This window comes from Globicephala melas, chromosome 3, assembly GCF_963455315.2.
Source record: "Globicephala melas chromosome 3, mGloMel1.2, whole genome shotgun sequence".
NCBI classification, from domain to species: Eukaryota; Metazoa; Chordata; class Mammalia; order Artiodactyla; family Delphinidae; genus Globicephala; species Globicephala melas.
The window spans coordinates 119,208,350-119,232,913 of NC_083316.1; the positions used below are offsets into that span (position 1 = coordinate 119,208,350).

The 24,564-nt window shown below is 40.7% G+C and overlaps 1 protein-coding gene across 8 annotated transcripts in view; it reads left to right on the forward strand.

Moving 5' to 3' along the window:
* Positions 1–24,564, forward strand: part of ARHGAP26 (Rho GTPase activating protein 26) — a 470,178-nt gene that overhangs the window by 272,518 nt on the left and 173,096 nt on the right. For all 8 annotated transcript variants that reach the window (XR_004036031.3, XM_030841061.3, XM_060296385.2 and 5 more), the window contains 2 exons: positions 1,923–1,988; positions 6,470–6,544. Coding sequence is in view for 7 of the 8 variants with exons in the window: in XM_030841061.3 (XP_030696921.1) it covers positions 1,923–1,988; positions 6,470–6,544 (141 nt within the window). In the remaining variant the exon portion in view is untranslated. The remainder of the gene's footprint in view (positions 1–1,922; positions 1,989–6,469; positions 6,545–24,564) is intronic.

A 24,564-nucleotide genomic window follows, 5' to 3' on the forward strand; every position in this document is an offset into this window, starting at 1 on the left:
TCCAGAGTAGGCGAGTCTATAGAGACAGAAGGTAGATTTGTGGTTTCTAGGAGCTGAGGGAGTGGGGGAAATAGGGAGTTACTGCTAACATGTATGAGGTTTTTCATGGGGGAATGATGAAAATGTTATGTAGAGAGTGGTGATCTATATATTTGTAAATATACTAGAAATTAATGAATTGTAAGCTTTAAATGAGTGACCCTTACAATATGTGAATTATATCTCAATAAGGTCGTTATTTAAAAAAAATCTTGCCTAGATTCCAACAGATTTTTAGGCTGTGTATTATAGTTTGTTATAAAATTTGGGAAAAGTCTGTGGTATGAGTTGAATTTCATTTGGAAGAGTGATCTCGATCTGAGTCAGAAAGCTTGATACAACCGATTTGCAGAGTAAACACTTGGTTCATACTAGAAGAAGCAAGGGATTGAGTTAGTAGGCTCCTTATAGCTTTAAGGGTATAAGAACAACGGTTTGTATAGCAGGTGGTCTCCAGGAAGAAGAACATTGTTTTCCTCCCTGTCTGGTACTTTACTTACCATCCTAGAGGCCAAGTATATTTATTAATAAGTACCACCAAGTGATAAGTACACATGTAAGAGCAAGAGCTGATTCGCTTTGGGAAGAGAAGTTTGGGGAAATTAGAATTCCTTTTTAATTTGATTTGGGGAATTTTCAGTGATTTTTTTAAAGGATTATTTTCTTCATTGGACCTACATTCACCCGTATATATTAAGAATTGGAGAGATTCCATTTGGGTTAGATCCAAGCTGAGTTCAAGTTCAGCTCAGTTCTCATATTTTACAAGTTTATTTCTTGCCCTGGGATGATGACAAATGTTTATAAATACCTTCCTCCTTTCTGCCATTCCCTTTTCCACTTGGAACACTGGTTTGTAGAATGTCTTGTCCTGATGTCCTAAGGAGGTCAAAGGTGAACCCATTCTTGAAGATTACCACCCACGTCTAATCATTGGGTAACCAAAGCATGGGGATGAATTTTGGTGGGTTTCCAGCCCTGTTGCCAAGTGGGCAGTTGGTTCTGTGCTGTGGAAAAAGTTGCTGCTATTTGCCATTTATTTTCTGAGTGACATTAGGGGGTTTTGGAGCAGATGGAGAACCTGTCACCGCCTGCTGATTTACCACACAGAGGATGGCTCTTCTGCCTTATTGCTTTTTCCTTAGATAACTTCTTTGTCCTTGGCTATTTTGATTTTCCTCCTGGTCACTTTTCCTTTTTTCTAGTCATCTGAGCAGAATTTTATTCCTCTCTTTAACTCAGAGTCACTTTTTATTTTAATGTTTACTTTTATTTTATTTTTCAGTCACTTTTAAGGCAGTTAAGGTTGTACAGGCTCTGGAACAAGTCTCCCACATATTAACTCTGCAACTTTGGTCAAGATATTTAGCTTTGCCAAATCTCAGTTTCTTCATGTGTAATTTGGGACTCAACCTAGAGGACTTGCTAGGATTAAACAAGGTGAGCTCTGTGGAGCACTTACCTGACATTTATCGAGCATTTACTTTATGCTTTTTGAAGGAGACCAACAAGCAGTTAGTCCTACAGCTCCTGATAATAACAAAACAAGTTAAAGTTTGCTTAGTTATTCCTTCAGTAAAGTGCTCATCACTGTGCTGCAGTTGCGTCAGCTGTAAATAGAGGATAACCTTGCAGAGAGTTACCATGAAGATTAAATGAGATAGTATGTGCAAAATGGTACTTAGCACTGTACCTGGCATATGGTAAGCTCCTCATGAATGCCAGCAGTTTTACATTTTGAATCATTCCTGTACTTTCAGTGGAAAAAATGAAAAGGCTACATGGCCACACCATGGGACTGAGTCATTCTGGGTTGGTCAAGCACTGTTCCGGGGTTGGTGTGCTCGGCTAGCAACTTGACTGCCCCTTTCTTCCTCTTTCAGCTGCACAGTTGGACAGCATTGGCTTCAGCATCATCAGGAAATGCATCCACGCTGTGGAAACCAGAGGTAAAGTAGTTAAACAGATGGCATTATTCTCAGTGAAGGTTACACATCTGGTGAGGTGGCAGACCTGCTACCTGCTGTTTCCCAATTTCAAGTGACTCATTAACTCTCCAAATGCCATTGGCGGTGTGTTTCCACAAGACCTGTTGCTCTGTAGTGCAGAGGCTCTCAACTGATTTAGTTGTCAGCCTCTTCGGCTGATCAGAAGATTGTTTTAAATGCATGCTTATCAAATACATAGGATTATAAGGAATCCAGTTACTGAAATTCAGTTAAAATACTAAAACCATGGTTGTGATATAATAATATATGTGTTTCTTTGCTAACACTTTCAGTTACAGTGGTGGGTCTGATAACTAGCATAATTCAGAAATAGTGATAGTTCAGGGTATCTGTAACAACGGTAACGTGTTCGGAAAATATCTGTGGTTTCTGACCAAGTTGCAGGTACTGCTAATGCTGTGATTTGTTGCTTATATTGCAGTGGAAGGAAATGTTTAATTTCAGTTATAGATTAGTGGAAATAAAGGTGTGGTTGTTTTCCTATGGAAGTTGATAGACACCCTGAATTCTCTAGTGGGCCACTGGGGGTCTGTAGACCCCAGGTTAGGAACCCTGCCCTGGGCACTATCTGGGTAGGGAGAAGGGGTCAGGCCCCTGTTTTCCTGCCGTGGTGCTGTGGTCAGGCCCTGCCTGTCAAACACTGACCTTTCCTGGGTCCGTAGGAACAGCGCTTTGAGGTCAGGGAAGCTGGTTCATCCCCGTGATCTCCATCCCCTCCGCAAAGATCTTCGCAGAGGGGATTCCTCAGTTCCGGCAGTTTCGAGCTTTGAATGCACTGTCTGTTGTACGCAGAGAAAAGCTGATCACTGTCTTTCCACTGGATTTGATTTGAACCATTGTCAAAGATGGGAATCTTACTTATTCTACAGCCTCTCAACCCTCCAGCCCTTTTTATTTGTTTGAGGAAGTTCTGTCTTTTAAAACAGAAATATGCCAGTTCAGAAGTATAAGCATGTTTGTAAAGGCTATGAAGCACTGAGTAGAGGGGAAGAAAAAAAAATACCCTTATAAGTTCTATTCCTAGGTATCTAGTCAAAAAGTATTCTTTCCTAGGTAATTATTTTAATGTGTGCTAACATTCTTATAGATGTTTCCTTATTTCTGCTATACCTTCCTTCAATGAAGAGTTAAGGTAGCTTGCAAAGATATGTAAAATATAGGCAGAGAATGTAAAGTAGTAGGCGAGATTTCTGGGAACTGATCTTGAGGAAATAAGGTCATGGGCCAACTTGAGCCACAAAGATGTTTATACTATGGTGTTAAGGTAAAAAAATCAGAAACTGGCCAGATGTCTCAAAAATTGGTTACATCAACAGTGTGCTCCATGCATGCAGTGAAACACTGAATCACTAAAAATGCAGTGGAAATACATTTATTGAAATCCAAGATTTTCATTATTATATATCAAGTGAAAAATGCAAGTTACGAACCAGCCTGCCCACTCTGAACGGGTTCTGGGGATAGTGGGGAGGGGAGAGATCATACCTGCACAGGTTGTCAGTGGGTGTCTCTGCTGGTTTTCACTATCTTCCATGGATTTGTCTATTTTCCGTAACTGCAGTTTCTACATTTTTTTAAGTGTGTATTACTAAGGTAATTTTTCAACAGCCAGTTGATTTTTGCTCATCGTTTTAAAAGAAAAGAATGAGAAATCAGAGGTACAGGCTTAACAAAGGTAAAGGCATAAAAATGGAGCTAAAAATGAGTTCAAAACAGAAGTCCCCTCCCCTTTACGATGAAGTTCACGTACATGCCGGAGGTGGGCTGACCGCTTAGTCTCTCAGTTCTCAGCCGCCAAAACCAAGAGGGCCACCTAATCATTTAAAATCCTTCACAGAATCTGTGTGATAAATGCAAACGCATAGCTCAGGAGGATGACTTTTTCTGATATAAAACCAGAAAATATGTGCAATAAGCAGTAGAGGAAGAAGAGGGTCACCACTTGGTCTGGTCTCTTAACCTCTGCCTCCTCCCCCCCCCCTAAAATGAGGATGAAGATGATGTATTTTAACAGCTAGAGAAGTTTTCATTTAGCACAAAGAGGAATCGAGGACGGTGTGTGTTAAATGCCATTTTTGCATAAATGCTTGGAAGGAAGTGGGTTGTCTCCCTACTGCAGTACGTGTATGTACACACATATTGGTGGTGACCAGAGGTGAACAGACTTCCCGTACTCTCTGAGGTCCATTAATCATCCAGCAGGAGCTGGGAGTGTGTCAAGCTCCAGGAAAGCACAAGGACAAAAGAAGTAGAGATGTTTCAGAAAGGATAAGCCCTTCGAGCCACCCCATGAATGAATAATGGTTCTGCTACTCAGTAACTTGGGGCCCATCCCTTAGGAGACCCGGGGTCTCCTAGCCGGTGAAGCAGGCAGGATGATGTACATGCGTTTTTTTTTTTTTGTTTTGTTTTTTTTCAGCTGCGTCGGGTCTTGGTTGCAGCGCGTGGGCTTCTCTCTAGTTGTGGCATGTGGGTTCTCTCTCTAGTTGTGGTGCCCAGTCTCCAGGGTGCATGGGCTCTGTAGTTTGTGGCACGTGGACTCCCTTGTTGAGGTGCACGAGCTCAGTAGTTGTAGCGCGAGGGCTTAGTTGCCCCGCCACATGCGGAATCTTAGTTCCCCTACCAGGGATCGAACCCATGTCCCCTGCATTGGAAGGCAGATTCTTTACCACTGGACCACCAGGAAAGTCCTGATGTACATGCTTTTACAATCCATTTGAGCTGTAAAATCCTCTCATTCCAGACCACTTCCTTTTGTTTATCAGTTCCACTTTTGTAGAGGTCTTGTTGAAGACACTGCAGAATCAGCCTTTTCCCAAGTTTATTCCAGGAAATTTTGTTTTGACCCCAAACTGACGAATGTTTTATTCATTCTGTCCTGTACTGTAGACTGATCTAGGTGCTGGGGATATAACGGTGAAGAAGACAGAATCACTGTACTTAAAGTTTACATGGTAGTTGTGGGGGAAGACAAACAAGAAACCAAATAAGAAAGATGATTTCAGATACTCTTAACTACTATAAAGAAAAGACAACTGGGTAAGGCAGTGGCCAATAGTGTTGGTCATTGGGATGCTTTCTATTGAAGAGGGTGCATGTAAGCTGAGACCTGAATGATGAAAAGATCTGGGAGAAGAGTGTTACAGGTAGAGGGAATCTTGTTCAGAGGCTGAGGTTTGGAGGCATGAGCTTTGTATATTGGAGTAACAGGAAGGCTGCTTCATGCTGGAGCAGCATGAAGGTGGTTGATAAAGCAGTCAGAGGTGGGCCTGTGCTAAACCTTGTAGGGCCTTCCAGGCCGTGGTAAGTTTTGATTGTGATCCAGATGCAATGGGAGGCCATTGGAAGGTTTTTAAGAAAAGAGATGGTTTGAACTGATTGATACTTTGAGAAGCTCATTTTGGGTACTGGGTGGAGAATGGACATCAGGGGAATAAGAGGCAGCAAGAGACCAGTTAGTTGAGAGGTGTCAGATATGATGGGCTTAGGACCAGCAGGAGAAAAGTCATTTCATATCACTTGGTCTGAATGTAAATGATACAGTGATGATCTAATCCTTGCAGTTAAATGAACAAAGTACTGAGGCGAGTTCGTTTTGGTTCTTTGTTTGGGTGTTTGAAGGTGAACCCCTTTTAGCCTATTTGAATGTTTTCTTGGATTTAAGAAAGCTGACCCACTTTTTTCGTTTTTTTTTTGGGGTACGCGGGCCTCTCACTGTTGTGGCCTCTCCTGTTGCGGAGCACAGGCTCCGGATGCGCAGGCCCAGTGGCCATGGCTCATGGGCCCAGCCGCTCTGTGGCACATGGGATCTTCCCGGACCGGGGCACGAACCCGTGTCCCCTGCATCGGCAGGCGGACTCTCAACCACTGCGCCACGAGGGAAGCCCCTCTTTTTTCTTTATGAAGAATATTTGCACCACAAATGAATGGATTTTCTCATTTCTCAGTTTTGGCTAATATTGTCAAAAATTAAAAATGCCCCAACACCTCAATATTTGCCTTCTCTATGTGAAAGTAATTTGTAAAGTGTTCATCCTTTTCTGTAGTATGAAAAATTTTTTTATCATTTCATTTTTGTCTTTTTAAATTAAAAAACTGGTTAAATATGATATGTTTAAAAGTATATATTTAGCATCTTTCAAAACTCTTCAGATGCTGCCTTGGCAAGAGAAGAGGGAGGTTTCCTGCCCCTCTGATGACTGAACTAATACGAGGGCTGAAGTGTGCAGCACATCCATGAAATCCTAGACAGTTGTACCAAATCCCACTCCTTCGCTAAGAGCAGAGCTGAGTGACAGGGGACTTTAATTAGAGCAGCTTTTAGAAGGCCCGAGAAAATGAAAAAAAGTGCATTTGGCTGGGTTGGCCTGACTTGTGTTCTGACATGCCTCTAATTAAATCATCACTGTTTCTCTTCTCAGGGATCAATGAGCAAGGGCTCTACCGAATCGTGGGGGTCAATTCCAGAGTGCAGAAGCTGCTGAGTATCCTGATGGGTGAGTGCAGTGGCTCTGCCAGGCAGTTCCCAATGGTTGAAGGGGGAGCCTCTTGAGAAGGAATCTGGGTGTCCAAGAGGTAAATCCCAGAAACCAACTGACGCACTCACCAGCGGTCATGGCCATGGGCATTACTGGAAGAGACATTGCATGGAATTGGACAAAACAAAAAATGGCCAGTCCAAGGCTCCACACCCTCTCTGTGGACCTGGTTACCACCAGTCCAAGTAGCGCTCCACCACTCATGTGACCGCCACAGCCTACTCTGTCTTTAATAGCTCATGACTCCCTCTGTCCTCTTTGGAGACCGGCACTTCATGGGGCACACCCATGGCCCAAGGAAGCTCAGTCCTTCTAGCCTGCAGAGGACCTCAGATCTCATGTTCCTAGTGACTGAGGAGGTGTCATCCCATGACTCCCAGATAAAATGTGTAGCAGCAGATAAGTCTTCTGATCCTCTTTGCTTCTAGATTCCCACCTAGTCTCTGTCGTTTGAGCAGCAGAAGCTCCTTTGCAGCTGGCTGGCATAAATATACAACCACTGTCTGTAACTGTGCAGCATTTGAATCAAAAACCCATGAGCCAATGAGCCAAAGTTGCCTAGGCTGCACATTTCCTGTATTTTTAGACATGAATGCAGGCAGCCTCGGTGAGTCACGTGGATCTAAATGGCAAACAGATCAGATTTCACAGGTCCCTGGCTGTTACTCATCCCCATGGAAGCCTAGCCATGCAGTGTTAGAGAGAGACTGTCGCTCAGGGTCCCCGCTCAGTGTTTTGGGCAGGGACACTGCTCTTTGTTAGTATTTGTCTTTTTTTTTTTTTTTTGCCATCCCAGTTTCTGAAAATAATTTTTATATGTATAGAAATCTCACCTCTCATGTTGATCAGAAAAGCTGTCTCTTTTCGAGAGAGTTACTTGCCTCTTGTAAGCAAAAGTCTCGTGTATGGTAGTTGCAGTGAGATCAGTTTGTTTAGCCATTCACCCTATGAAGGACAGCTGGGTTATTTCTAGTCTGGGGGTGAATAATGCTGCTGTAAACACTGTGTACAGGTTTTTGTATGAAGATTAATTTGTTTCTGTGGGATAAATGCCCAAGAGTGCTGTTGCTGCGTTGTACAGTGATATGGTTAATTTTTGAAAAGTTCTAACGTAAGAAAGAATGAACAGTCTAACAGGTATCAGTCCTCAGTCGTTCATTTCCAATCAGAGCTGCAAACATTTGTGGAGTGTCTGCTCTCTGAAGCAGATTGTCAGGTGCTAGAGATGAAACTTTAGAAAGAGTCATTCTTTGTTTGCAGAGTATCCAGGTAGGGGGAGTTATGTATGTATGTGAAAACTGTAACGTAAAATATGATGTTGGCACCCAGTGGGAGCTGGATCTAGAAGACGGAGTAGTGAAGGAGAGAACAGAAGAATAATTCAGATTCAGGACATGTCATGAACCAAGAGGATTGATTTCACTAGTAGTAGTAGTATTTTAATATTTGAAAGTACTTGAGGCTGCAACAGGAGAGTGAAAGCTGAAAAGCTGAAATGGCCCCTTTGGTTGAGGAACTTGAATACTGTGCTAAGGAGTTTGGTTTTTTTTTCCTCTGTAGGAAGTAAGATGCTATTAAAATTTCAAAGTAGTGGAGTTGTATGTGTTAGTACTCTTTTTACACAAAAGTGTCAAGAAGACAATTCAGAATAGTCATTTATTTGTTCACATTACTGGTGAGTCCAAGATGGCAGAAGCATGGCAGGGTCTGGTGACTCCACATTTGTTGGAGGCTTTCCCACTCCTTTCTTCTGGCTTCTCATTATTTGTAAGCTCTACTTGTCTTCATATTGACTATATTCTCTGTGGGAAGGTCCCAGATAATCCAGCCTCAGTGGTCCTTGAAGCTTGTATCACTGAAAGAAGCGTGTCTTTCTTGATGGTTTCGACAGAAGGTCCCAGGGTGGACTTTGATTGGTCCATGTGGGGGCCATTCACATGATTCATTTCACAGTCTCAGGCCAGTCACATGACGTACAGAAGATTGATCCCGATGGCCTGGATCCTGTGCCTGTCTCTGGTGATCCCATGCCACCTCTAGGAGGTTGGTGGGTGGGGGGCAAGTAGGGTGTGTGAGGGGTTAGTCCATAGAACCCTGGGGACTGAGCAGGATTATTAATAGAATGATAGAGGAGTGCTTTTCTGAAATAATGCTACTGGGTGATTTTTTAAAAAAAGTATGTCCAACATAGGTGTAACTCTATCAGATGCTAGTTTTAGGAGGATAATGCTGGCAGCAATGTGGAGCACACATCTGATCGTGGAATCATATGGAGGAAGAAGACAGTTGGTATAGATTAGGCAGAGCATACCTGATCAATGGCTGAGCCAGATAGCTGCTCTGAGGTCAGGAAAAAAGGACAGGCTCAAAATGACTGGAGAAAGAGAATCAGTGGGCCTTTGTAACCAACTAGGTACAGGGGAGTCGAAGGGGCAGAGAGATTTCAGAGGCAGCAGATGATTATGTAAGGTGACACTAATGAAAAGAAATACGACATTTTAGACGGGTTTGCTAATTTAAAAAAGAACTATCTTAGCTCATTTGTGCTAAGCAAAGAGTGGTATGAAAAGATCTTGTTTTTATCACTTCCCTTAGTGACCTTTGAACAAGATATTTGTCCTGTTCTCTTCCTCAGTTTTCCTAGGGACAGACAAAATAATCATGAACATCTCAGAAATGTCATGAGAAATAAAAACCAGCAGCTGAAAAGTCACAAGGCCAGCTGTCTCTGCCAGGAGGACATTACAGATAGACTGGATCCCAAACTGAGGTTCAACCAGAGTTGAGAGATGACCACAGTGCAAGGTCTAATCAGAAGTGTTGAGAATGGTATCTGGGATTCTTACTATCAATTAAGTTAAACATGAGATAGTTAAACATGAGATCTTGGAATTGAGGGATCAATTAAGTTAAACGTGAGATCTTGGAATTGAGGGATCACCCATTAGGTCAGAGAAACTCCAGACCTGAAGGCAGAGCCCTGTCTCCTTTCCCCTTTGTGAACATGCTCTCATCTTCATCAGTTTTTGGTACTTGTCCTATACTGGGTTAGCCAAGAGTGTAAAAAATATGGCTCCTATACTCCAAAGCCTCTCCCTGACATGGCTGGGTTGAGTGTGAACCATTCATTCCCTATTCTGGGTTCTATATTCACTGGATGCCCTATTATGTACCAGGTACTAAGATTTTGGATTATTGGTCAGTCTCTCAGAAATGGAATAGTGCATTTTTATTACTGAAAATATGAGTTAGAATTAAGTAAAACCAGAGGTTTCCTTTGATCACTCGGAGTTGGCTTTGTGTACTCTTGATACATTGGGGGACTGTAGGTAGGAGGAAGAATAGAAGAGCCCGACTATGAGAACATCGTATTTTGCTGATTAGGATTCCTTAAGAAAGCTTGCCAGAATTTCTCATAGCATATGCGGTGTGGCTTCCTGCTAGTGCCATACCAAGTGCTGCCCCTCATCCCTTCCTCCTGGCAACAGAGGTCATTAGTCTTTGAAGAGTGAAGAGGAGGAAGACTTGTAGATTCCTAGAAATAGCGTGGCTTCCATGTGTGTACTGTTTGTTTGTTTACTTTTTCTCCCCCGGTATGTTAAGTAAAGATAAATCTTTCTAAAGTTTAGCTCAACATTTAAAAAATACAGACAGCTCTGTCTATGCATGTTCAGTACATGTCTGTCTCTCCCTGTATAGTTTTTTATAAGAGATTTTTAAAAAATTAATTAATTTATTTTTGGCTACATTGGGTCTTCGTTGCTGTGTGGGCTTTTTCTAGTTATGGCAAGTGGGAGCCTCTTTTCTTTGCGGTGACTTCTCTTGTTGCGGAGCACAGGCTCTAGGCACGCGGACTTCAGTAGTTGTGGCACATGGGCTCAGTAGTTGTGGTGCGCGGGCTTAGTTGCTCCGCGGCATGTGGGATCTTCCTGGACCAGGGCTCGAACCCATGTCCCCTGCATTGGCAGGTGGATTCTTAACCACTGTGCCACCAGGGAAGTCCCATGTATAGATTTTTAAATACCTTTTTCTGATTAAAAGTTATGAGTGGTCATAGTAGCAAATTTGGAGAAATAGAAAAAGTAGAAAGAAGAAAAATAAAAGTCGGGCAGACCAGAGACAGTCTTTACTGACCATTTCATCATATGACTGTCACCTTTTAAATATAATATTCTATCATATAACATAAAAAATACAAATTGGAATCACACTGTGCATATATAATGCTTTTAGCAGTCTTCTTTCACATAACAATACAGTGTCTATTTTATGTTACTCAGGTTCCTCTAAAGTGTGACTTTTTTGGGTCATGTATTGTGTAGGTCAGCCCCCTATTCCCAGATCCATAGACTGATTTCAGTTCTTCATCATTCTAGAAAGCACTCAGGTGAACATCCCCATGGGACAGGATAGCAGAGGTTTAGAGTGTACATTCTGGAGTTAAGCAAGTTATAATTAAACTGCTTGTCCATTTGACTTTACACAAATTATTTAAGCCCGTCTAGTCTTCTATCTCATTATCTGTAGTAATAGCCTCTGCCTCTGTAATAATGGAAGGATTAAATGAAAAGATGCATGTGGGTTGCTGAGTCCAGAGCCTCCACATGTTAGTCACTAAATGTTAGCTGTTGTTATTTTTAATTTTTTTAATAAATTTATTTATTTTTGGCTGTGTTGGGTCTTCGTTGCCATGCAGGGGCTACTCTTTGTTGCAGTGCGCGAGCTTCTCTTTGCGGTGGCTTCTCTTGTTGCGGAGCACGGGCTCTAGGCGCGTGGGCTTCAGTAGTTGTGGCGTGCGGGCTCAGTAATTGTGGTGCATGGCTTAGTTGCTCCGTGGCATGTGGGATCTTCCCAGACCAGGGCTTGAACCCATGTCCCCTGCATTGGCAGGTGGATTCTTAACCACTGTGCCACTAGGGAAGTCCCTATTTTTAATTTTTATATGCATATTTAATTATTTCCTTAGGGTTTATTTTAAGATGTTGAATTGCTGGGTCAAGGTATGTACATGTTTTCAAGGCCTTTAATTGATATTCCCAAATTTGCTGTCAGCAAAGTCTGAGGTGAGTATCCTTTACCACACACATCCTTGCCATACTCTATTACTTTTTTGCATTTAAATTGTAAGTACTTTTTGAAAATAATTCTGGTGGAAGCTGACCATTTTTCCTATGTTTTTTGCCGGTTTTTATTCTTTCATGAATTGCCTGTTTGTGTTCTTTCCCTATTTTTCTATTGATGTATTCATCTTTTGAATTTAAAACCGTTTTAGGTATGGAGGCTATGTTACCAGTATTTTTTTTCAGATTATCATCTTGAACTTTATTTATGGTACTTTTGTTTTTGTTTTGTCTTATGAATATTTAAAATTTTCATGAATTCAAATCTTTTATGAAGTCAGTCTTTTTCGTATACGGATTATGCCCTAAAAGACCTTATCCGTTTCAGGACTACAAAACCTTTTTATTTTCCTTAAAATCCATCTGGAATATATTCACGCAAAAAGGAAACTAACTCTCCTTTTCCTCAAATACTTATCTGATTGACAAATAACCATGTAAGGAGAAAATTTTTCCCTTTCCACTACTTTAAATATCACCATATAGTCATTCTCTTATACATGTTGGGGTCCAGTGAAGGAGTTTTCACACATATTTTTCTAAAGGAAAACAGATTCTTTTTCTGTTTGTTATTCTGCAATTCTCAGTCTTTAAAAAAATAAATCGTCTTCATTTTTCATCTTTTAATGTTTGTTTTTCTCTAGATTCTTTGCATTATAGCAAAATTCTAAAACTTGCACTCTATATCCATGCCATTTATTTAAATTTCTTTTGGGCTGATTTTTTTGCTGCTTATAATGCAAATTTTAATTGCATAATTGAATTTTCAGTGTTTTTACTAACTTATTTAGCTCTTTTCATTTCTGCCTTTCAGCTATCACCTTTATTATTTCAGTCTGTTTCTTTTTTTGCTTTGATTTCTTATTTCACAACATCCATATTTTTCTGAATTTTATTTATAATACAGAACAGATGCTTTCTGAAGTGTTTTTAGAGTGCTTTGGTTTCTGTGTTTCATGAAAACAAGTATTTTATCAGCTTTTTTATCTTCTTTTTCATTAAACCTAAACACAGAGACGTTTATAAATCTTTGCAGTTAACTTCACTGTGGGTAGATTCTCCTTGCTCTGCTGCAGTTTTCCTGAGTCCTGTTAGAATCCTTCTCTCACATGATATTAGAGCACTGTTGTACGTGGTTCCATCCAACTTTCTGGCGCTCTTAAATCTTTCATTTAGTGTGGACCTACCTGTACTCATGAAAAGTTTTCTCCTGGTTCTGCTATTTGGTCATGGTTCTGGGAGAAGTGGAGTTACTTCCTGGTTAATCTGAAGTGTGCTGTGGTTCTTCACTTGTCACTGTCATGTTTCTTCTAGGACTTTCCCCTTCTGAATTCACTTCCCTTTATATAAGCAGACACCCCTCCACTTCTGTCCCAGTCTCATTTCACTGCCCGGATTGTAATCTCAGGATACTGAGCTGTGCTCTGGTTGGGTAGGAGCAGTGCAGCATGGCACCCCTCCCTGGGGTGGCTTCGGCTATACTTTAGGGTGGGCGAAAGGCCGTCGCCTATCACATTGTTCCCCCAGGTGGGTCTTCCTCCGGGCTTCACCTGAGCTTTGCCTGGTGGATATTCCTCTGGGGACAGGCAGAATGTTCACTGTGAGCCTCATTTTCTGTGCTGTTGAACCTTTCTGTCCCTTCGTGTGTGTATGTGTGTGTGTCTTTATTAGTTTCTCACAGTGGTGGTGAAGGAATGAAAGTTTAGTGTTGCTATTTTTTCTCTTCTTATCCTGTAACTTTTTCTGGTTTTGTTTTGATTTTAGTTTTTGTTTGTTTTACTAATGTTTAAAGTAAGGTTGGTGCTATAGAGAACACATGGAAGGTATTAAATTACGATGCTTTAAAGCACCAAGTTACAGTAGAATGCCACTGATATCTGATCCAGCCATGAACCATCCTTCTGACTCCTCTGGGACCTTCATTTCTCACACCCTTTCACAGCACAGCATAAATAAAAGCAAGCAAGAGCTTCTTCCCTAAGAAACCCTAAAGTAATAGATATTTTTCATGACAACTTCTAAGACCTAAAGGCTTGCAGAAACAGCCCCAAGGTTTGAAGACTAGTCTTGTGGAAGCAGCAGAGTCATGCACGTTGTATACTTCCAATTTTAGCCACCAGTAAAGAGGAGCAGACAAATGATGACCAGGACTGGGAGAGAGTAGACTGCTTGGATGAAGGATTGATCCTTCTGGGAACTAGTAAGGTCACTATTAACCACAATCTGGACTTGCCAGAGAATGGAGACCACAGATGGATGCTCATCTTCCTGTCTGCTCTTTCCACTGTCATCTTTGCTTATAGGGATGCTTCAGGCAGGTTCTCCTAAGACAGGGACTTGAGACAGCAGTAGCTTTTGGATCTCAGAACAGAAGTGGCTGTAAGTACTCTGGATTCTTAGGCACTAGATATGGAAGGTGTTTAAAGTTTTTAAGAGGTACAACTTTTATAATCAGAAAAAAATTGATAAGCAGATTTGCTTATCAAATTGCCAAGTATTAAATCTAGCCTTGCAAGAATTGCCTGTAGGATAAATAAAACGAAGTCTTAATTTACACAGAGGATAGTATACTTACATGAACAACTTCCTCAAAGATGTAATGGAGATGGAGGATGTGAAAGGCTCAAGAAGATTTTAGATAAAGACAAACAAAATACAACTAATGTTTAAATGCAGGAAAGCAAGATGATATTTTCTTTGGAATGACATATAGATCACTGGAACAGACAGGAGAATCTAGAACTAGGACCCACTCATATATGGTCAATTGATCTGTGATAAAGGTGTCAGAATCATTCAATAGGGAAAGGACATTTGTCTCAACAAATGGTACTAGTACAACTGGACATCCATATGAGAAAAAAATAAATTCAACCCTTATCTTAAACTATATACAAAAACTAACTCAAAATAGATTATAGTCCTAAACCTAAGAGATAAAACTATTAAACTTCAAGAAGAAAACACACAAAGCAGGAACCATAAAAGAAAAATCTGATAAACTGAACTTTACCCAAATAAAAAAAAGCTTCTACTCCTAAAAATATATTAAGAAAGAGAAAAGACAAGCTACAAGAGAAAATATTTGCAAAATATGTATCTGATAAATGATTTGTATCCAAAATGTATTAAAAATAACTCTTGCAATTCAGTAGTCAGAATGTAACCACCCCAGTTTTTAAAATGGACACAAGATTTGAACAAACAGTTCACCAAAGAAAATACAGAGATGGCCAAAAAGTACATGAAAAGATGACCAACATCAGTAGTCATTAAGTAAAAGCAAATTTTAACAATGAGTTATTTCTACACACCTACTAGAATACCTAAAATTTCAAAATTAAACACATGACCATATCATGTGTTGATGAAGATGTGAAGCAACTAGAGTTCTCCTATTGGCTGGTGGGAATGCAAAATGGCCCAACTGTTTTGGAAAAACATTTGGACGTTTTGATAAAGTTAAACATATTTATCATATGACCCACTCCTACATATTTGTACCCAGTTCCACTCCTAGGTATTTACCCAAGAGATGAAAATGTAGTCCATAAGACCTGAATGCAGATATTTACAGCTGCTTTATTTGTAACAGCCAGAAACTGGAAACGACCCAAAGTCTACCAACTAGTCAATGGATATGTCCATAAAATTGAATAGTACTCAGTAATAAAAGGATCAAACTACTGGCCTATGCAACAACAGGGATGGATTTCACAAGTATTATGCTATGGAAAGTGGTTGCCAGGGGCTAGAGATGGAGGGAGAGGGGATTGGCTATGGAGAAAGAGGCACAGGAGAATTTTTGTGGGGGATGGGGGTGATGACAATGACTTACATCTTGATTCTGGTGGTGGTTACCCCATGACTATATATATATTTGTCAAAAATCATGGAAGTGTGTACTTTAAAAGGTTGAGTATATCTCAGTAAACTTGACTTTAAAACACACACATAGGAGAGGATTCTCAATTTTCCTCCTCAGTAAAAAATGCAAATTAAAGCAGATGACTTTTTTTTTTAACCTATTTTAACTTTTTGTTTAACCTATAAGATCAAAGTGTTTGATTACACATTGTTGTCAAGGATTTGAGGAAGGAGTCACACTCATGCTTAAATGTAATGGTACAACCTTTGAGAGGTTAGTTGAGCAGTATCTTTCAAAATTAAAAATGCACATACTTCTTGACTCAGAAATTCCACTTATAGGAATTTTTTCTCTAGGTAAGACATATACAGTGTAACAGTGGTTTATATCATTGTTTACCATAGCAACAACCAGTGAACAACCTTCATCTCCATGAATGGGGGCACTAACCATGGTACAGTGAAGTACTGTAAGGTAGTGTTATTATATGGAGCAGTTTCTTAAGATATTGTTAAATGAAAATAGCAGTGCACAGAACGACATCTATAATGTGCTTCCATTTGTGTTTTCAGAAAGCTGTACATATTCATAAAACTCCTTGTTTATGTACATACTGTTAGAGATTGCATACATGCACAAAACCATTATTGAGTCATCTCTAGCACAGGAAAGCGTTACCTTTTGATGTTTATCTATTTGTTTTGCTTGAATTTTTTTTTTTTTGGCCGTGTTCATATATTACCTTCTCAATTGAAGAGAAAAAAGTTTTTAAAAAATTTTTGAATTATATTTTATTTTATTATACAGCATGTTCTCATCAGTCATCAGTTTATACACATCAGCGTATACATTGTCAATCCCAATCACCCAATTCAGCACACCACCACCACCACCCTGCCGCTTTCCACCCTTGGTGTCCATACCTTTGTTCTCTACATCTGTGTCTCAATTTCTGCCCTGCAAACCAGTTCATCTGTACCATTTTTCTAGGTTCCACATATATGTGTTAATGTACAATATTTGTTTTTCTCTTTCTGACTTAGTTCACTCTGTATGACAGTCTCTAGATCCATCCACGTCTCAACAGATGACCGAATTTTGTTCCTTTTTATGGCTGAGTAATATTCCATTGTATATATATACCACATCTTCTTTATCCATTCATCTGTCGATGGGCATTTAGGTGGCTTCCATGACCTAGCTATTGTAAATAGTGCTGCAATGAACATTGGGGTGCATGTGTCATTTTGAATTATGGTTTTCTCTGGGTATATGCCCAGTAGTGGGATTGCTGGATCATATGGTAATATTATTTTTAGCTTTTTAAGGAACCTCCATACTGTTCTCCATAGTGGCTGTATTAATTTACATTCCCACCAACAATGCAAGAGGGTTCCCTTTTCTCCACACCCTCTCCAGCATTTGTTGTTTGTAGATTTTCTGATGATGCCCATTCTAAGTGGTGTGAGGTGATACCTCACTGTAGTTTTGATTTGCATTTCTCTAATAATTAGTGATGTTGAGCATCTTTTCATGTGCTTCTTGGCCATCTGTTTGTCTTCTTTGGAGAAATGTCTATTTAGGTCTTCTGCCCATTTTTGGATTGGGTTGTTTGTCTTTTTAATATTGAGCTGCAGGAGCTGTGTATATATTTTGGAGATTAATCCTTTGTCTGTTGATTCGTTTGCAAATATTTTCTCCCATTCTGAGGGTTGTCTTTTTGTCTTGTTTTCCTTTGCTGTGCAAAAGCTTTGAAGTTTCATTACATACCATTTGTTTATTTTTGTTTTTATTTCCATTACTATAGGAGATGGATGAAAAAAGATGTTGTTGTAGTTTATGTCAAAGATTGTTCTTCCTATGTTTTCCTCTAAGAGTTTTATAGTGTCCAGGCTTACATTTAGCTCTCTAATCCATTTTGAGTTTATTTTTGTGTATGGTGTTAGGGAGTGTTCTAATTTCATTCTTTTACATGTAGCTGTTCAGTTTTCCCAGAACCACTTACTGAAGAGACTGGCTTTTCTCCATTGCATATTGTTGCCTCTTTGTCATAGATTAGTTGACCATAGGTGCCTGGGTTTATCTCTGGGCTTTCAATCCTGTTCCATTGATCTGTATTTCTGTTTTTGTGCCAGTACCATATTGTCTTGATTACTGTAGCTTTGTAGTACAGTCTGAAGTCAGGGAGTCTGATTCCTCCAGCTCTGTTTCTTTCCCTCAAGACTGCTTTGGCTATTTGGGGTCTTTTGTGTCTCCATACACATTTTAAGAGTTTTTATTCTAGTTCTTTAAAAAATGCCATTGGTAGTTTGATAGGGATTGCATTGAATCTGTAGATTGTTTTGGGTAGTATAGTTATTTTCACATTATTGATTCTTCCAATCCAAGAACATGGTACATCTCTCCATCTGTTGGTATCATCTTTAATTTCTTTCATCAGTATCTTATAGTTTTCTGCATACAGGTCTTTTGTCTCCCTAGGTAGGTTTATTCCTAGGTATTTTATTCTTCTTGTTGCAGTGGTAAATGGGAGTGTTTCCTTAATTTCTCTTTCAGGTTTTTCATCATTAGTGTATAGGAATGCAAGAGATTTCTGTGCATTAATTTTGTATCCTGCAACTTTACCAAATTCATTGATTAGCTCTAGTAGTTTTCTGGTGGCATCTTTAGGCTTCTGTATGTATAGTATCATGTCATCTGCAAACAGTGACAACTTTACTTCTTCTTTTCCAATTTGTATTCCTTTTATTTCTTTTTCTTCTCTGATTGCCGTGGCTAGGACTTCCAAAACTATGTTGAATAATAGTGGTGAGAGTGGACATTCTTGTCTTGTTCCTGATCTTAGAGGAAATGTTTTCAATTTTTCACCATTGAGAATGATGTTTGCTGTGGGTTTGTCATATATGGCCTTTATTATGTTGAGGTAGGTTCCCTCTATGCCCACTTTCTGGAGAGTTTTTATTGTAAATGGGTGTTGAATTTTGTCAAAAGCTTTTTCTATATCTATTGAGATGATTATATGGTTTTTCTTCTTCATTTTCTTAATATGGTGTATCACATTGATTAATTTGCGTATATTGAAGAATCCTTGAATCCCAGGGATAAATCCCACTCGATCATGGTATATGATCCTTTTGATGTGTTGTTGGATTCCGTTTGCTAGTATTTTGTTGAGGATTTTGCATCTATATTCATCAATGATATTGTTCTATAATTTTCTTTTTTTGTAGTATCTTTGTCTGTTTTTGGTATCAGGGTGATGGTGGCCTCATAGAATGAGTCTGGGAGTGTTCCTTCCTCCACAGTTTTTTAGAAGAGTTTGAGAAGGATGGTTGTTAGCTCTTCCCTAAATGTTTGATAGAATTCACCTGTGAAGCCATCCGGTCCTGGACTTTCGTTTGTTGGAAGATTTTTAATCACACTTTCAATTTCATTACTTGTGATTGGTCTGTTCATATTTTCTGTTTCTCCCTGGTTCAGTCTTAGAAGGTTATACCTTTCTCAGAATTTGTCCATTTCTTCCAAGTTGTCCATATTATTGGCATAGAGTTGCTTGTAGTAGTCTCTTAGGATGCTTTGTATTTCTGTGGTGTCCGTTGTAACTTCTCCTTTTTCATTTCTAATTTTATTGATTTGAGTCCTCTCCCTCTTTTTCTTGGTGAGTCTGTCTAGTGGTTTATCAATTCTGTTTATCTTCTCAAAGAACCAGCTTTTAGTTTTATTTATCTTTGCTATTGCTTCTTTGTTTCTATTTCATTTATTTCTGCTCTGATCTTTATGATTTCTTTCCTTCTACTAGGGATTTGTTTGTTCTTCTTTAATTCCTTTAGGTGTAAGGTTAGATTGTTTATTTGAGATTTTTCTTGTTTCTTGAGGTAGGCTTGTATAGCTATAAACTTCCCTCTTAGAACTGCTTTTGCTGCATCCCATAGGTTTTGGATCGTCGTGTTTTCATTGTCATTTGTCTCTAGGTATTTTTTGATTTCCTCTTTGATTTTCAGTGATCTCTTGGTTATTTAGTAACGTATTGTTTAGCCTCTATGTGTTTCTATTTTTTACAGGTTTTTTCCTGTAATTGGTATCTGCTGTTATAGCATTGTGGTCAGAAAAGATGCTTGATATGATTTCAGTTTTCTTAAATTTACTGGGGCTTGATTTGTGACCCAAGATGTCGTCTGTCCTGGATAATGTTCTGTGCGCACTTGAGAAGAAAGTGTAATCTGCTGTTTTTGGATGGAACGTCCTATAAATATCAATTAAATCTATCTCATCTGTTGTGTCATTTAAATCTTATGTTTCCTTATTTATTTTCATTTTGGATGATCTGTCCATTGGTGTAAGTTAGGTGTTAAAGTCCCCCGCTATTATTGTGTTACTGTCGGTTTCCTCTTGTATAGCTGTTAGCAGTTGCCTTATGTATTGTGGTGCTCCTATTTTGGTTGCATATATATTTATAATTGTTATATCTTCTTCTTGCATTGATCCCTTGATCATTATATAGTGTCCTTCCTTGTCTCTTGTAACATTCTTTATTTTAAAGTGTATTTTATCTGATATGAGTATTGCTACTCCAACTTTCTTTTGATTTCCATTTGCATGGAATTTCTTTTTCCATCCCCTCACTTTCAGTCTCTGTGTGTCCCTAGGTCTGAAGTGGTTCTGTTGTAGACAGCATATATATGGGTCTTGTTTTTGTCTCCATTCAGCAAGCCTGTGTTTTTTGGTTGGAGCATTTAATCCGTTCACGTTTAAGGTAATTATCGATATGTCTGTTCCTATTACCATTTTCTTAATTGTTATGGGTTTGTTTTTGTAGGTCCTTTTCTTCTCTTGTGTTTCTCACTTAGAGAAGTTCCTTTAGCATTTGTTGTAGAGCTGGTTTGGTGGTGCTGAATTCTCTTAGCTTTTGCTTGTCTGTAAAGCTTTTGATTTCTCCATCGAGTCTGAATGAGATCCTTGAACGGTACAGTAATCTTGGTTGTAGGTTCTTCCCTTTCATCACTTTAAGTATATCATGCCACACCCTTCTGGCTTGTAGAGCTTCTACAAGCTGTTAGCCTTATGGGAGTTCCCTTGTATGTTATTTGTCGTTTTTCTCTTGCTGCTTTCAATAATTTTTCTTTGAGTTTAATTTTTGCCAATTCGATTACTATGTGTCTCAGCAAGTTTCTCCTTGAGTTTATCCTGTATGGGACTCTCTGCACTTCCTGGACTAGGGTGGCTCTTTCCTTCCCCATGTTAGCAAAGTTTTCTACTATAATCTCTTCAAATATTTTCTTGGGTCCTTTCTCTCTCTCTTCTTTTTCTGGGACCCCTGTAATTCGAATGTTGGTGCGTTTAACGTTGTCGCAGAGGTCTCTTAGGCTGTCTTCATTTCTTTTCATTCTTTTTTCTTTATCCAGTTCCGCAGCAGTGAATTCCACCATTCTGTCTTTCAGGTCACTTATCCGTTCTTCTGCCTCAGTTATTCTGCTATTGATTCTTTCTAGTGTAGTTTTCATTTCAGTTATTGTATTGTTCATCTCTGTTTGTTTGTTCTTTAATTCTTCTAGGTCTTTCTTAAACATTTGCATCTTCTTGATCTTTGCCTCCATTCTTTTTTCGAGGTCCTGGATCATCTTCACTATCATTATTCTGAATTCTTTTTCTGGAAAGTTGCCTATCTCCACTTCATTTAGTTGTTTTTCCTGGGTTTTGTTTTTTGTGGTTTTTTTTGCGGTACGCAGGCCTCTCACTGTTGTGGCCTCTCCCGTTGCGGAGCACAGGATCCGGACGCACAGGCTCAGCGGCCACGGCTCACGGGCCCAGCCACTCCGCAGCATGTGGGATCTTCCCGGACCGGGGCACGAACCCGTGTCCCCTGCATCGGCAGGCGGACTCTCAACCACTGCACCACGAGGGAAGCCCTTTCCTGGGTTTTATCTTGTTCCTTCATCTGGTAGATAGCCCTCTGCCTTTTCATCTTGTCTGTCTTTCTGTGAATGGGGTTTTTGTTCCCCAGGCTGCAGGATTGTAGTTCTTCTTGCTTCTGCTGTTTGCCTTCTGGTGGATGCAGCTATCTAAGAGGCTTGTGCAAGTTTCCTGATGGTAGGGACTGTTGGTGGGTAGAGGTGGGTGTTGCTCTGGTGGGCAGAGCTCAGTTAAACTTTAATCCGTTTGACTTTTGATGGGTGGTGCTGGGTTCCCTCCCTGTTGGTTGTTTGGCCCAAGGCAACCCAACACTGGAGCCTACCTGGGCACTTTGGTGGGGCTAATGGCCGTCTCTGGGAGGGCTCTCGCCAAGGAGTACTTCCCAGAAATTCTTCTGCCAGTGTCCTAGTCCCCACGGTGAGCTGCAGCCCCCCCGCCTCTGCAGGAGACCCTCCAACACTAGCAGGTAGGTCTGGTTCAGTCTCCCTTGGGGTCACTGCTCGTTCCCCTGTGTCCTAGTGCGCACACTACTTTGTGTGTGTCCTCCAAGAGTGGAGTCTCTGTTTCCCCCAGTCCTGTCGAAGTCCTGCAGTCAAATCCCCGTAGCCTTCAAAGTCTGATTCTCTAGGAATTCCTCTTCCCGTTGCCAGACCCCCAGGTTGGGAAGCCTGATATGGGGCTTAGAACCTTCACTCCAGTGGGTGGCCTTCTGTGGTATAAGTGTTCTCCAGTTTGTGAGTCACCCACCCAGCAGTTACAGGATTTGATTTTACTGTGATTGCGCCCCTCCTACCATCTCATTGTGGCTTCTCCTTTGTCTTTTGATGTGGGGTATCTTTTTTGGTGAGTTCCAGTGTCTTCCTGTCGATGATTGTCCAGCAGCTAGTTGTGATTCTGGTTGTTCTCGCAAGAGGGAGTGAGAGCACGTCCTTCTACTCCGCCGTCTTGGTTCAGGGCACATCCACTTTAATTTTGATACATTATAGTGTGTCATTAGGAGAGTAGGAGTACATAGGCGACTTTCCTAATCCCTTCCTCCAGAAGGTTCTTAGTGTCTCTGTCAGGAGCACAACAGTGGACCTGGGTCTTGTCTGATCCACTGTGACATTTCTAAGACTACTTCCCCTTGTAACCACCACTTCCAGTCCACATCTCCTGTGTTTCTGAATTCATGTGGGAGTAGCTCGTGAAGGAAATGCACTCATTTCGCTGTATCCACGTGATACCTTTTTGTACATTGGACTGCTCCTCTAGCTCTGGTCAGTGTTACTAAGTCCACCGTAGTCAAGTGTCCCGGTTAGGAGATACGTACTGAGTTCTGAAGAAAATTGTCAAATATGTCTCTGCATCGTATGCCAGGAAGCTTCTGTAAGTGAAGGGAGCATCGATAGGGAGGGATGGCAATTGGCAACAGTTTCTGAAAACGGGGTAGCTTGGGAGGCTGTATTCAATTTAGTTTGGACATTAAATGAATTAAAATGGACGTGCTTAAGTTACGAACCCTTGCCTCATCAGTGCTATAAAAACCCCTTTAGCCGGGCTGTAATTTGACTCTCCTCTCTGTAATGTTGTACAATATTCCTATGGTTACAGAGCCTGTATAAGTGGAAGCTAATCATTAGTTTGCTCAATGTGGTTCATGGAACAGTTCACAACTCCCAGACCTGCCAAATGCTGCTTGTTTAGTGTCCTGTTCACTCTTCTTGGGTAGAAGTTGATTTGTTTCACAGAAAAATGTACAGTAACATTTGTCTCGTGTCCAGGAACCACAAACTATGGCAGCTCTCCATGCTTCTTGGAGATGCAGAGGGAAAAAGGTCACATGAAGCAAAGTTTTTTGGTACATACACTTCCACAGGAAGAAACCATTAAAGGAGTGGGAGATGGCAAAGCAAGAAAAGAATTAAAGCTGGAGAGGTTTTGGATATTTGGAAAACCATACTTTGTTACTTTTCAGAAATTTGCTGTGACTGAACTCTGGAGTTCACAATTCTATGGCCCCAGAAATAAAATCATGCTCTTTAGGTTCTTCCTTGTTTGTTTCATATGACAAGACAGGCTTCATTATTGCCCAGGATCACCTGTAAACAAACAGCCATGCTGCCATTAGGAACCAAACACTTATTGAGCCAGGGCCCTATCCTCTCATCTTGCATTGTGTGTTAGGGGAACACACAGAGAGCAGTAGGTACCAGCTGGATTTGTGTCCTTACTTGGGGATTAGGGCCTAAATCCTTAAGCCACTCATGAAAGTGGGTTCTTTCCCAGTTAATAGAAAATGTATTGTGCCCACCTGTGACTCATTTCCCTTCCCAGCTGAAAGGCTGTGGGCCCTGCAGAAGGAACCTCTTTCTTCTCAGAGACTGTCCAGAAAGAGACAGTCTGGTGGCTGTCTCTACTATATTATTTAGACCTCTGAATTATAAAAAACAGAAAACCTGACCTCAACGAGCTTAAGGAAAAAGGGAATTTATTGGCTTACGTGATTAAAAAGGCATGGCGAGACGCAATGGCTCAAACCATGTCACCCAGACCTGCTCTCTCTGCCTCTCTCACCTTGGCTGTGTCTGTCAGGCTCTCCTCTCACGCTTCACGCTGTGGCACCTAGAGCAGCAGTATAACCTCCCAGTGCAAGCACAGCAGGTGTCTTTTCCCCTGTCCTGGAAAAGTCCTGGATAAGTCCTGGATTTCATGCTGCCCAGTCTTGGACCACCTTGAACCAGTCCCGGGGTCTAGAGACATCTCATTCCCCACCCCTGGAAGGGTGGGGCCTCCCCTGAGTAGGTGTGAGAAAAGGGTAGCCGCCCAGCTGAAAAGAGGAACGGGAGCTGGGAGGCACATCGCCAGAAGCTGGATTCCCCCTTCAATGCCCTGAGAGACTCTACTTCCAACCACCTCGCCAGCCAGAAGACGGAGGTCTGCTGGTTTGTGAAACAGTTCAGCCTCTGCCTCGTACTCTCGCCTGCCTGTGTGCCGCTCAGAACGACTGCAAGGATTATTTCTCTTTTACAGTACACATTTATCTGAAATACACACACTTGTTTGCAAGTCCACACGAGAGGAAACAAAGGAAGAAGTGA